The sequence below is a fragment of the Astatotilapia calliptera genome, chromosome 4 (genome assembly GCF_900246225.1).
Source record: "Astatotilapia calliptera chromosome 4, fAstCal1.2, whole genome shotgun sequence".
Classification (NCBI taxonomy): domain Eukaryota; kingdom Metazoa; phylum Chordata; class Actinopteri; order Cichliformes; family Cichlidae; genus Astatotilapia; species Astatotilapia calliptera.
The window spans coordinates 14419549-14434614 of NC_039305.1; the positions used below are offsets into that span (position 1 = coordinate 14419549).

Genomic DNA, 15066 nt, shown 5'->3' on the forward strand with positions numbered 1-15066 from the left:
CCATTTCTGTTCCAGCATGACTCCTCAGCAGCACATGATGCAAGGTCCAAAAAGACTTGATTGAACATGTTTGGTGTGGAAGACCTTTACTGGCCTGTACTGATTCCTCATGGATCACCTTTGGGATGAATTAGAGCAGAGACTAGGAGCTAGGCCTTCTCATCCAACATGAACATCTGTTCAAATGCACCTCTGGAGATTGGTCTAAAATTCCTAAAAAACACACGCATAAGTTGAAGTTGTGAAAACCCCCTCAAAGGACTCTACATATGCTTAAAAAGGAAAAATGATTAGGTTATTGTTTTGTATTTTTATGGCTCCATAGTCTAGTGATTTTCACGTGCTTCTAACAAGCAAAAGATCCCCTGATCACTCCCAGGAGGGAGACATCAATCTCTTGAGGGTTGTGTCACAAAAGGCATTCGGTGGAAAAATCTTCCAAATGAAAATATGTTGAGCCACCCACTCTGGTAGCCCCTTCTGATTAAGAGAGCAGCTAAAAGTACCTTTTATTGTTCAGTAACTTCCATGAAGACATTGATTCACTCTAAACCACTATGTACTTTCCCCCCATTGTTTTCTGAATGAATGAATATATAAATAAATAAACGAAACATTGCTGATTTCCTTTTTTTTGTTTTTTTTTGCCTGTCCCGTTTGGCTCGTTTGCCATCAGAATTGTTGTCTAAAGGCAAAGAAAGATGCCCAACGGATTTACTTTACCAAATTGACCATCCCAGCCTTGCCGTAATGGTCCATTTGATTCACCTTTTATTGTTTATTTTATTTTCACTTACTGAATACGGGACAGACTTGATTGGGGGAAAGAAATTGCTGATTTCCAATAAAACCTTGGACGATAATGGACGATATTTCTAATGTAAAAGAACAGAGCTTCTATACAGCAGGGCTTGCAAAATTTCAAAATCACTGGTAGCCCTTCGGGCAGGCACTCTTCGGTTTTTGGTAGCCCAAAATAAATTTAAGTAGCCCGAATAAAAAAAGAGATAATTTTTATTGTATAATATTGTAAAGGAAACAAAACATCAATCAAAAAAAATTTGTTAAAACACAAATTACAACAACTGTATAAAAATGGCAATCATCAACTCAAATATCTGGTTTTAAAAGTTTCTGTGAACTTGTAAGAACTGTGTGGAACAGGGGTGGGCAATCCCAGGCCTCGAGGGCCGGTGTCCTACAGGTTTTAGATCTCACCTTGGGTCAACACACCTGAATCACATGATTAGTTCATTACCAGGCCTCTGGAGAACTTCAGGACATGTTGAGGAGCTAATTTAGCCATTTAAATCAGCTGTGTTGGTTCAAGGACACATCTAAAACCTGCAGGGACACCGGCCCTCGAGGCCTGGAGTTGCCCACCCCTGGTGTAGAACTTGAATCAGTCTGTGTCAGATTCTGAATCTGAAACTTCCACTGAAGTCACGGATGAGAAAATGCCACTCGACGTTGAGGGCATAGCATCTCCTTCATCGGCTTTCTCTTCCTGTGCATTGCCCTCCATTTCACTGCTCTTTGTTCTTGTCGGGGTTTTATGATCCAGGTGTCTTGAACCTTTCAAGAAAACATCCAGAAATGAATAGACTTGTCAGGGCAAAAAGATTCAACTGTTTCCCCATTAATGGAGAGTTGCATGCAGTCATTTAGTGTTTCAGGGTGTAGAGAGGTACGATGTGTTGTCTTCACTCAGTTCATGCAAGAATATCCTCTCTCACAGATGGCTGTTGATGGAATAAGTGTCAGCATTAATTTCACCACCGCTCTTTATACACAGTTTGTGCGATTGCAAAATGAAAGTGAAAGCAAAAAACAAGCGAAAATTCAAACGTGATTTCAATACATCACATATTGAAAGAGGATCATTGATGCTAATGACATAATTACCCAGCTAAATTTGCAAAAGAATGCAAAAGCACTGACACATTTTTCCTTCCTATGATAGCCCGACGGGCAGGGCTGAGATAGATTTTAGTAGCCCGACTGGAAAAAACGCTAGCCCCGGAACGTCGGGCTAGCGGTTTTGCGTGCCCTGTACAGTCAGCTAATAACTAACTGGTAGCTTATTGACTAATTCTTGTTTTCCTTTCTCTCTTCTTTAGATCTTGTCTCACTGTTTGACCTGGAAAATGACCTTCCTGATGAGCTCATACCCAATGGAGACTTGGTAATGGGAATGTCCTCTAATGGTGGCCCAGGTGCTGGTCCTGGTCTTAACTCAGTGGTTCCTGATGCTGCTGCGAAGCACAAGCAGCTGTCTGAGCTCTTGCGACCGGGAAGCTCAAACAATTTAGGAGGTGGCCTGCCACAAGGAAGCATGGTGGGAAACCAGCTAGGTGGTGTGCATGGTAAAAATACACTAGGGCAGGGATCCCCCAATCACCAGTCTCCCCAGGGCCAGAAGGGAGGTCCAGGACAAGGCAATGGAAGTGCAGGCATGGGCTTCAGCCAGCCTATGGGCCAGGTTCATGGTGGCATGAGCCAGACAGGACAAGTGATTAATGGGGCTATGGGACCAGCAGGGCGAGGGAGACCTGGTCTTGGCATGCAGTACCAGGGCCAGCCCATGCAGGGGACACAAGTGGGTGCTGGAGCTGGAAGCAGTGTGGTGGGAGATGCACTCACACAAGGAGGGCCACAGATGGGTGCGCACAACACGATGAGTGCACAGCAAGCAGGAAACATGAATAAGGTAAGGTTTGAAACTCTGCTCAGCTAACTTGAATACCATATTTTTCAGATCATAAGGCCCGTTAAGCGAAACAAAACAACCAGATAAGTCAAGCTTTACTCAGCTCATTTTTCTTGCTTCCTCCACTTCCGTACCATTGATTCATTAATGTTGAATTCTCTCGCAGCTGCTCTGTTCACATGTTTTTGCAGTATATTAATGACTAACCTCGTGTTGTGAATGGATTATTTTAGCTGTTCTCCTGACTGAAGTTTGGTCCGTTTACAGCATCCTGCCATGCGATTGCATTTGTCGCTAACCCTCACATTAACTTTTGAGTGGAAAAAAGTTATCATTCATCCTCCAGCTTCACTATCGATATAACGATATGTATCAGATGACGATATAAATACGTCTATCGTTTCATTTTACGCTATTGTTTGTTTCGTGGTGTCGCAAAATAAACTGTTTATGGCAATATTTGCCACTACAATGACCAATTGTAGTGGCAAATATTAATTTCCTAAAGTTCTCTCTTTCTCTTATATTTAATATAACCACACTACGGACGGACAAGTGCCTGTTTTTATGCGTTGTCGTTAGCAACAACGACAGTAAAACATCGCGTGTCCGCTTGTTTATTTTCCACATAAACCTTTCACAATAAAGCTCAAGATCCTGTTGAGACTTTTCAAAATAAACTGAACCATGTGAAAGATTATGCAGTGTTTACGGATGAGAAGCAAAAAAAGAGCCGTCAGGTGCTAAAAAATAAACCTTAGACTCAAACGTTAGAACAGGCTTTTCCCCGCAGCACCCTGTGTAATAAATACTCACAAAGAAAACGGCGGACGTTACAACGTATGTCTAAAAATGTATAGCTTCATGCATCGGTTAAAACACTCGAATCCAGGTACATGACGTGCAGCTGGAAACACTTCACGCAAGTCGAGCTGCCCGAGATTCACTTGAATTTACAGAAAATGATAAATTTTTGTGATTTATATCGTTATCAGTAGGGCTGCTCAATTAATCGAATTTTAATCACGATTACGATCTGGGCTTTCAACGATCATTAAAAATGACTGAGCTGATTATTAGCCCCTCCCTCATTTATCCGCGACACCTTAAAGGCCGGTCCGTGAAAATATTGTCGGGCATAAACCGGTCCGTGGCGCAAAAAAGGTTGGAGACCGCTGATTAAGAGGACCCGAGGGAAGCTCGGAAAGCTAAGCAGAAGTTATTTGGAGAGGAGAGTGACTGCCGTTGGCTGAAAAGAGAGGTAAAAAAAAACTTCAGTGGTGTTGCACACTATTTTATATTATTTTTTAAAGTCATTGTTAACCCTTTAAAGCCAGTCAGAGCAGCACGCTCCGTTTTGTGTAACTATTTTTTAAATCCCTGTAGAACCTGAACCGTGTAAGCTAGCACAATAATTTGTTTTGCATATGAAACCGGAGGAGTTGTACTTACATCTTATGCCATCAGCTTGTCCTCGGTCACGGTTTCCTTCCACATAAAGCTTTGCAAAAATTGCATAAAAAGCGCTTGCAGGAACAAAAAACATAATATTCCAGAAACACGCTTTGCCGATCCGATCAGCTGTTCGTAACACTTCCCACAGTGAAACAGACGCATGTCCGCCTTTTCCTGGCCGAAACCGGAAGTGACGTCATTTTCGCGGAAATTGTAGTTTTTTTACTTGTAGGCCTTAAAAGCCTATACTGGTCATGTTTGACTTTTCTGAATAGTTGCTGGGATGCTTAGAACTTGAATTGCACTGCTGGAAATAGTTTATTTTGATGCACATGCTGTTTTCTTTGCAAATTTGCATCATAAGATTGTTTTTTCGTTTTTCCTGCAGTATATAAAAATTGGTGTATCTCCAAAATAAAACTATGAAGACACTCAAAATAAGTTTCCTGTTATTGTAAACTATTTTTTGCAACTTTTTTGTATTTAAAGCTTTGAGGGATAAGCCTCTTAAATTTCTCCAAGTAGAAATATATGTAAAAAATACAAAAAACGATTTTCAATTTATTTGTAGTTTATTGCACCTTTTTTGCAATTAATGTAGTTACTATGGACTTAATGCATACATATTATTAAAATATGGGCTATAACAGTTGTATAGCAACTTGAAATGCTCCCACAAATGGCACTACAGCATGTAAAAATATAATATAAGCTCTGGCGGACTTGGTTCTATAGTAGGTCTTAAAGGGTTAAATAAATATCGTCAAATAATCGAGATCTCAATTTCAGTGAAAATAATTGTGATTATCATTTTTGCCATAATCGAGCAGCCCTAGTTATCAGGACGATAGACGTCCTATTTCAGGATATGAGATTTTGGTCATATCGCACAGCCCTAACTGTGTTTATGTTATGCTAACATAGCTGTGTTGCTAGCGATCATGCAGCACATCATTATATACCAGCTAGTCCAAGTCCAACCCTACAAACGTAACTGCTGTTTAGTTTTCTGTCTTCATTTATGCTGGAAGTGACAGCAGAGCTGTACGTTTTAATTTTTTCAGAAATCTCTGTCAGAACATGCTAAATCATGTTTGGGTAGAAACTAGCGAGCTAACTTCCTGCTAACTTCTAACTCGGTTAAATTTAGCAAATTCTGTTTTCATGGATGCCTGAATGTTAAACTTTATTGTTCCACCTGGTAAAGCAGCAACGCTGATCATTTTATTAAAGATCAAAGAATTTAGACCGTTTTTATCTCTCAATGATGTTGCAGTGTTCGTTTGACTTTGGGACCTGAAGCAGAGTTTACACCCACACTGTTGATTTTTGAGAAAATTAAAGGATTTTAAGTGCGCCTTATAGTGCAAAAAATACAAGTACATACATTCTGAATAGGAATTCGTTGACACAACCAGGGCAAATGTGACGAGACCTGAAAATTGTGTCATCGTACTTCTACAAAGCGAGTCAAAGTTTGTGAATGAAAAATAATTTCCATGATGTGCTGCTGGTGCAGTTGGTTGTGATAATCTTTACTTTCACAGACTTTGAAGTGCTCATTGTGAGAACATGTCTTTCCTTTTGTCTGAGAGCTTTGCGGTTTGACAGGAAACCAGGGTTAAACCAGCAGGCTAGTTCTCACTAAGATTATTTGAACAGACATTGCCACATGAAAAAAAGCCCCTCCTTTCCTCATATAGACACATACGCAGTAATATAGGACTGTTTGTGTTATTTCATTGTTTAACAACGTGCATTGCTTTGAATCTCCCTTATATATTATGTCATTTGTACGAAACTGAAACTGTCACCTTTTGATCGTACTGAGACACCATGATTATGTTTGAGGTGAGGAAATGGGGTAAGAAGAATAGGTCGATTTGAACCAGCTTGTGAGCAGTATGACATGCGATCAAGAAGTTTTGTGATTCGATTTGTAAAAAGGAAAACGTACTGTACCTTATTTCAATATGGCTGCTGTCCTCGCCATAGTTGTCTACTTGTGGACCGAGTGTAGTCTGATCAAATTGTTGTGATTTTTGTGAGGAAAAAGGTTAATTTAAAGTAAGATTTTTTTTTTTAAATTATTTTTGTTTCTTTTGTTTGGGCAGATATAGCTAACACAATTTTTAAATATGGAGCAATTTTTATCTTTTTGACCAAACAATTCATGTGAGCTGCAAGTAACATAGCATGATTATTTGAATTTTTTTTGAAAGAATTAAATTGAATTGCCATCATACAGTAAAGTGGCAATAGACAAAAAAACCTCCACTTTAAAATAATCAGTTAATTTTAGTACAGCATTTTTACATCTGTCATAAACGTTTATTAATCAGACTGTAAATACTTAAAGAAGATAAGAAAATTAGATCCACTGAGAATGAGGGGAAAGAGTCGGTGCTTCGTAAGGCCGCTTTTATGCTCAACACACTCAGCACTGCTGTTTCGGAGTCACTTTAAGTAGCCATGCACCGCTGCCGCTATTGCTAGGTTGACAATATGTCAAGTGTAGAAGCTAAGAGATTAACAGGTTACACATAAGGAGATTTTGACTTCTCAAATCAATGTTTCCGGTTTTGACCTCTTCTCTTCCTAAATCAGCGGTGATGTGGCAGTATTTGTCTCCAGGTGTGTGCGAAGCCACCACTTTTATTATGGTGTCTTTCCTCAACTTTGCTCGACTTGCAAACAAAACTTGTTAGCGCTGAAATGGAAGAAGTTGAAATGTGAAACAAAGCGTTTCTGGACCCTTTAAAAAAAAGTTTTCTGCAGAAGTTCTCATGTTTTCCAATTGTTGCTGCAATCTCCCACTAAGCCATCTGGAAATCTTTGTACTCCTATCGTTGAAATTCATGTAGAGACCAAACGGCTCACGCTCTCGTGTCTCCAGCCCAGCTGTGCTGCGCGGGCCAGCTTACAAGCTAAAACAACACCAAAGCGCACTGCACGGAACAACAGAAGCTGTCACGTCATTTTTGGCGCGTGCCACCGTTTGCAGGCAATAACTGCCTGTAATACGTACAGATCATCAAGTGGGGGAATCCATGTGGGAGGCAGAATGTGTGAATGAGAGAGCGGCAGCAGGAAAGCATCTGTGTCTCTCTGTGTGGAGAAGTGGAAGGGGGAGGGGCAGGCAGCAGTGCAGTGCTCTGCTCAGCTGTTGTGCAAGCTTTGTGTTGTCACCTCCCTTTTTTTTTTTCCTGGGCAAGCCCTGCCCAGCAGCGAAAGCAAAGCAGACTGCTGCTTTGGCCACCACAGAACAGCGTCAAGCAGAAGCAGCAGAACGGTTCAAGTTGAGGGTATCAAAGGGAACAAAAAGCTAATGTCAGCTGTGGTAATAAATGGTGGTCGGAGCTCTTGATAAGGAAGTATCTGTATGTGTGGCCTTAATGTTGTGTGATCAAGTCTGTAAATTTTGCTCCTGGTGAAGCCTGCCAAGACGCGGGAGATGATTGAAACTGAAATTTCATCAAAAAAAAAAAAAAAGGAAATATGTAATTTTAAGAAATTGAAATAAGCTTCTGGAACACTCTTTTAAGAAGATGTCACACTTGCTGGCTAATAAACGAGTGTTATGTACCTTGAGCTAATTTTCCAATACGCACACAACTTTGGTAACATAGATACTGAAGAGTATTTGTAACCACATGCTTTTGTTCTTGCAGGTGGCACACTAAATTGTCATTTTAATTAGTTCTACTTTCACTTGTTTTCTACAAAACACGTTGTCTGGGCGGCAGTGTTAATCGAAGCTTCAGATTCATTAGTTGTAGTTAGATTACTATAACTTATGGACACGTCAGGATTTTCCAAATCTGCTGCCAACACGTCTCACCAAAAGTTTCCTTCGTTGGCTGGGAAAGCAGGACGGTCTTTCGGTCTCTTCATCCATCTTCATTTTGTTTGGGATCATTTTCTGTGGACGATGGCGCAAATAAATATGGCCAACCGTTTAAAATCAAATGACTGATTGTCCACATAGTGGTATGTGGAGTAATCACTGGTGGGGGAAGGGGTTTAACCAAGAGGAAATGCTGAACTGTGTGTGTCAGTGATTAGTTCGGCTCGCGAGTTTTCATGCAAGGCAGCTAATTTCTGTTTACCTTCAGTCAGACGGAGGACAAATGATTCGTATAAAAATCTGCTGGTTTGAAAAACTGCATGGAGCCCATGCTAGCTCCTTCACACAACAGCATTTACAGCTTTTTTTTGTGTCATTCCCTGTTTCCCTGTGTCTCCCCACAGTGGAAGTGAAACATGTGGAGTAGAGTCATAAAGCCAAACACATGGTTGAATTAAACTGGAATTATCCTTTAATGTGACTTTTCTTTATTGGGAAACACTGATGAGAAGACTGACCATCATTTTGTAGACTTTGAAGGATTTGTTTTTTACCTGCGCTTTCAACATAAACAAAAACAACAACGAAACTTTATAACAAGCGGCAGCAGCAGTGCTCCTTTTCTTGAAAGGAGAGTGCTTGAATTTGTTCTGTGTGTTCGTTATCAGATTAACCTCCTACGGTGCCCAGTAGGAAAACTCTTCTTGGGCTCCTGTTGACCTTCATTGGATTTGCAGTGTATGTTACAGTCTGTCCCATTTGCAATGAGACACAAGTGAGTGGAGCGGTAAAGGAGCTGTCCACTATGAGGGTATGCTGCACGATAGGTCTTCTAACTAGCCTGCATCCTGTTACTCACTGTAGATGCCGATCCCAGGAGCTCCATTTAGCCAGCAGTATGGCCAGCCTGGGGTGCAACAGATGGGGGCAGCGGGGGTCAACGCCCAACAACTGCAGAACAAGACAGCGATTTCCAACAACCTTCCTCAGTTCCCTGCTGATTTGAAGGGAGCTGGGAGTGTGCCAAACATGGTGAGTGTCCATCCGTTGTTTAAAAAAATAATAAACGAGGGTAAACGTCCCAGGCTTTAGTTTAAAGTTAGTTTCTGTCCTTGCTGCTACACATTAAATTCTTATTTTAGCTTTTTTACTCTGACACAACTTACTGAGCCCTTCCTGAACTTGTACCTGTTGGCCTGGTTTCAGCGTTTTTTCCACTGTCATCTTCCTGTTGTGGAGATGAGCACCAGGAGCTAAACTTCAGCAAGTCTGTTTCAGCGTACTTACAGGGAAAGTGACTCAGTCCTAGTAGAGCTGTTGCTTTTGACTGGTCAACCACAGCTGTCTGTTGTTGATCATCAAACAGATGTGACGTTGCATCTGGTTTTGTAGGTCAAGCAGGGACAGTAAAAACAGTGTTTGATAAACCGCGTGGTCTGCCTTACAATGCATTTCGTTGCACTTATGGTTATTGAGCATTTCATGTTCTCCGCTGTCTTCTGCATTGCTTTGCACTTTGAGTATGTCAACACCATGAACCAAGTTTAGTTGCAGGAAGTCCCCGGGCTTCGCTGTTGCCTTTTTAAAAAATGCATCCAAATGGTTTAAAGCGCACCTCTTCTAACTTGGTGCTATCCACCCACCCTAATGCGTACTGTGGCTAATTGGGACTTCATAGATGGACCTCTCACTACTGCCACTGGTAAGAGAGGGAGAGAAACATAACAGGAAGTTTATTTCATGCTTCCAGCATGATGGCATAGTAGCATAAGTTTGTTCTCATTGAGCAATGTATGTTAGTCAACCCTTATTACTGACCATAAGTGGACAGCAACCAGGATAAGAGGTTAAACTGTGTGAAATGGTATTTGGAGGGTTCTTTGTTTTTAAACATCTTTGTAGATCTTACAGTCTTTTATAAGATTTTTGGCAGTGTTGGCATGGTAGTTTGTGAGGTCGGGGATGGAGGATGGAACAAAATTTGTTTTCTTTAAAGTAGTTAGTGTTGGAAATAAATCAACTTTTGTCCAAATTTAGTGAAGACTTGAGAAAGAAAGGATGACTTTTGCTTTAACTTGGGTTGGGTGTTGAATTTTCCAGTCACAGCACGCCTTAAAGTAAATCTTCTGTAGCATTTTAATAACCTTAATTAGCTTGAGACTATTAATTGGCCCGTTGAAGTTGAGTTGTTTTAATGTTATTTTGATGGACTTCTTTTTTTTAATCCACTTGTGTATAATGTTTCACTTATCTGAGTATCCATTTAACATTAACGGTCGTTACCACTTTTTCCTGTGATTACACTGTATGTCGTCTTTGCTGTTAATGCAATGTTATACGTGACATACATGACCGACAGTTGCGATGGTGTGTGGGAGCGCATGTGCCCGCACACATGTTCATACCAGCGCAACGGCACTCTTCCAGTTGAGTGTAGATGTGGGTACGGGCTACAGTGATCATTCACTTACAAACAAGAAAAAACAGACGGGGCATTTCTTTGGGTTTTTTTTTTTAATTTTTTTTAATTTTTTAGTTGGAGTTTAATGTAGCTGTGCACTAGCAGAGATGGTAGGTTAACTCTTGTGTATTTGTTGGTGAAAGAGAGTATGTGTGTGAGGAGGGTTTGCAGTGTGGTGGGGGAAGATGGGTGCGCTAGTTTTTATGTGTGTAAAAACAGATTAAAGTTGGAGGAATTATATCAGTGGGGGGAAAAACTGAAAAGAATAGACTCCGGCAGATGACTTATTATTGTTTTAACTGTTCTGTCCCCTCATGGTCAGTAAAATTATTTTTTTTTGTGTGTGTGGTTAATGCTGGAAATGGGAAATTGTTTCACTTTCTCTCTCTGTCCGTCTGGTTCTCTCTGAACACGCTAATGTCTGCGACGGAAATATGTAAGCAGAGGCAGACATATTTGTCCCTAAAGTTTTGTCACTATTTTGCATTTTCCCTCATCGTCATTCCAACATTTTGTCATCTCCTTCCAGGAATTTGCTAATATCTGCGATTCCTTACAGTCGGGGCAATAATTATTTGATCCCCTGCTGAATTTGTAGCTTTGCTCACCTATTAGAAATAAATGTCTCTAATTTTTAGGTAGTTTTATTTTAAATTGAGAAAGAATATCAATCGAAGTCCCAAAAAAATATGACACACAAGTTATAATAATTTTGTTTGCATGTCAGTGAGTGAAATAAGTATTTGATCGCCAAGCAAAATTTGGAGAATGTGGGAAAACCCTTGCTGGCAAACACATGCGTAAGATGTTTTTGTAGTTGGACACATCTCAAGATTTAGGTCCACTCTTCTTTACAGAAACTTTCTAAATCCTTTAGGTTTCTCAGCTGCCGCTTGGCAACTCAAAAGCGTCAGCTGCCTCCACAGATTTTCTGTAAGATTGAGCTCTGGAGACTGGCTAGGCCACTGCATGTTCTTGTAGTTGGTCACCAGGTTTGGCCACATCTCAGGAGGGAATGTTCTTCTTCTTTAGCCCCTCCTTTTTGCCTTGGCAGTATGCTTTGGGTCATTGGTCGTGAATGGGTCTTCTAAGGTTACAATCTTCAGTCTTCTGGCTGTGGGAAGCTTCTCAGTAAAGATTTTATGGTATTGGCCCCTCAGTGTGGTAAACTTGTCCTGTAAACTTAGCAGAAACACAGCCTCAAAGCACAATGTTTCATCCCTGACTGTGGAGAGGTGTTCATTGGGTTATACTTAGCATTTCTCTTCCTTCAAAGATGACAGCTCAAGCTAGCAAATTTAACACGGGCTTGTACATGTGCCTTCTTGAGCAGGTTGTCTTTGAAGGTGCTGATTACAGTTTGATTGATTACAGCATAGTGTGTTGCTAATGGTGTAATGCTTGGTGACTGTGGTTCCAACTGCCTTTAGATCGTTGACAAGCTCCTCTGTATTTTTGGGCTGATCCACCATCTTTTCTCATCATCATCCTCAATCCATGAGGCAAGAGCTTGCATGGAGTTCCTTAACGAGTACGAAGATTTATTTTTCTTCCATTTCTGATTAATCTCACCAAGCTGCTTCTTGATGGGTCTTGCAGCTCATTGCAGCCTTGTGCAGGTCGACAGTCTTGTCTCTGACATTCTTTGACACTCTTTGGCCTTGTCCATGGGGGTACAGACGATAGATTGGGAGGAAAAAAAATGATTCTGTGGAAATCTGCGTTTCATACACTTAAGTTGTAATCAGGAGTATCTGCAAAAGACTCGTTGTAAAGGGAAAAAAACCTGATTATTTATCATATTGAGGTGAAAGTTGTACAAATGTAAAAAACAACTGCAATTAAAAAGTAGCCAGAAATGCATACTGGCCTGCAATGACATGTGTAGTTGCATTTCCAGGGAGGTGCACATCAGGTTACCGCGTAGATCACGTTGTGGGGTTTCATACCTATGATAAAGACTTAATTCTAAGGCCAAAAAAATATGCATAGCTTCAGTCAGAGGAAATAATATTTTTCCTCTCCTCACGCTATGATCAATCATATATCCACATTTAAGTTTTTGCCTCCCGGGGTTTCACATCTGTGTCTGAGTTTGCACCTCTGTGCGTATCCATCACTAACTTGTGTGCGTATTGTGTGTTTATCACAGATGCCGCAACAGGTAGCATCAATGGTCCCTGCTCCCGGTGGTGTGTCCGCAGGCCCAACGGCCGACCCTGAGAAGCGAAAACTCATTCAGCAGCAGCTGGTCCTGCTGCTGCATGCACACAAGTGCCAGCGGCGGGAGCAGGCCAACGGGGAGATGAGGACCTGCACCCTGCCCCACTGCCGCACCATGAAGAACGTACTCAACCATATGACCCACTGCCAGGCTGGCAAAGCCTGCCACGGTGAGTGAAAGTGATGAGTTTTTAGAGACTGAATTAAAAAATAAATAAAGAGAAGCCTTGGATCTACCCATATGAGCTTTTATGTGACCGTGTTCTTCTAATTTGGTATTTTATCTAACTGCTGCTAATAATCTCATAAAAACGAGATTCAGCTTCTAACAGATGGGTTTGCAGCCATAATTAGAGCCTGTGATGTGGGCCTGATGCCATTTCATTTAGCATCTAAACAAAATGGCACCGGGCGTTGATGTCTTGCAAGTTTCATCCAAACAACAATAAACACCTGTTTCTTCAGACTCGCACATATACCATTACCACAATAGTTTTGAGTGAAATTTCAAAAAATAAAAAATATCCATGAAATTTGCCTTTTTGAAAATTACTGACTTAAAATTTTAAAATGTGGCTTTAAAATAAAATGCTGAGGATTACAATTGTGTCACTTTTCGATTTATTGCTTAAATGGAGACAGTTCAATTGTTTCATTAACCAAGCCTCAGTGATTGACATTACCCAACAAAAGTTGAATCTTAAGTTACAAACAAGTTTCTCCTACAGTTTGGTCCGTGTCTGTTAGTCAGTAGCTTCACTCTGACAGTTGTTGGTAGTGATGAAGGCATCCAAGAGTTATAGACTTGGAAATTTGTCATTTTATATTTTTTTTCTCCATTTAACCAGCACCTGTTCTTCACTGTAGTGTGTAGATATTGGGGTTCAATAGTCTTGCGATTTCTCCTGAATTAACTGTCACCAGCACCTCACTCTATTTTTCCTATTTGTGCTTTATTTTTCTCCAGTTGCACACTGTGCATCATCCAGACAGATCATTTCCCACTGGAAGAACTGTACGCGGCACGACTGTCCGGTGTGCCTGCCTTTGAAAAATGCAAGTGACAAAAGGAATCAGCAGCGTAAGTAACTTCAGCAGCTCCATAATTTTAATCTTAATTATTCATTAAACCCATATGAAAAAACCCCACATGGATTATAAAGCAGATATCTGAAATGCAGGTAACTTTTCAGTAAAGCAGTCATTACTCTGGGATAAGCCTCTCATGTTTGTGGTATAAAGTGGTGCCACCTGCAGGTTGTTTCACTGCCACTTCTCTGCTGGCTCGCAGACTGTGAGGGCTCGAGCTGCAAGAGGATTCCTCTAGAAATACTGGGCCTGTAATGTGACACCCAGGGGAGGGGCTCAGTGGCGCTTTTAACACTGGGGGCAGGTTCTTGGGACAGCATGCTCTCTAATTGGTTAAAAAGCCCTATGACAGATTTAAATCCCCCACAGAGGCAGCATGCTCCCTGTCAGCTATCAACACAGCAGGGAGCAGCACAGGGATGTCAAAGTCCCAAAAAGACTATTTGTAGGGTTTTTTTTTTGTTTTGTTTTTTTAAATTTTCACATAAAAAAACAACAACAAGTTTTTCATTTTTATGTTTAAAATTGTTATAGTCATATACTAATCTTATTTTTTTTTTCTAACAATTTATAGGCTGACATTATTAATACAGGAGAGCATAGAAGCACATCTGAAGCCGCATTTACTCCTCAGTTATTGCAGGCTATTACTTGAGTTAATTCTTTAATATAATATTTATAATGCAAAACCAATTATCATCCTGTTTTCTCCCTACAGCTACGCTAAGTTCATCTGGAGCCAGTCTACAAAATGCCATGAATGCAGTTGGACCTGGCCAGCCCAGTGCAACAGCCATCAGCAGCGCTGCAACACAAATTGACCCCAGCTCCATGCAGAGGGCCTATGAAGCCCTGGGCCTGCCATATGGGAACCAGTCTCCTGCTCAGGTGCAGGGCCAGGGTCCATCTCAGCAAAACCCACAGGGCCCCCAGCACCAGCAGATGCGAAATATGAACCCATTAGGTATGGAATAAAACGAAATGCCAGTTTAGAAGTTTGTGTATAATTGCTTCTGTGCCAGTTTTTCATAAATTCTTCTGTGTTTTTACCAGGCTCTAATCAGATGAATCAGATGGCAGGAAGCATGGGTACCCCCTCCTCAAACCAGACTGGCATGCACTCTGATTCCTCGTTGTCTGCGCTTAGCAGGTAAGACTTTTCATTCCTTCTGCATCACTTGAAACGAGGTCTACTGTACTGCCCTTCCCAAAATAAATTTATGCCTCTCAAGTCAGTCATAAATATGTGTTCTCAGTCTCTTCTGTAATTTTATTTTATTT

The 15066-nt window shown here is 40.9% G+C and overlaps 1 protein-coding gene across 1 annotated transcript in view; it reads left to right on the plus strand.

The window, feature by feature from the left end:
• The window catches only part of crebbpb (CREB binding lysine acetyltransferase b), a 43464-nt gene that overhangs the window by 12987 nt on the left and 15411 nt on the right, over positions 1–15066 (plus strand). The window contains exons 2-7 of the mRNA XM_026164963.1: positions 2121–2710; positions 8877–9044; positions 12626–12866; positions 13664–13777; positions 14504–14749; positions 14839–14935. Of these exons, the coding sequence (XP_026020748.1) occupies positions 2121–2710; positions 8877–9044; positions 12626–12866; positions 13664–13777; positions 14504–14749; positions 14839–14935 (1456 nt within the window). The remainder of the gene's footprint in view (positions 1–2120; positions 2711–8876; positions 9045–12625; positions 12867–13663; positions 13778–14503; positions 14750–14838; positions 14936–15066) is intronic.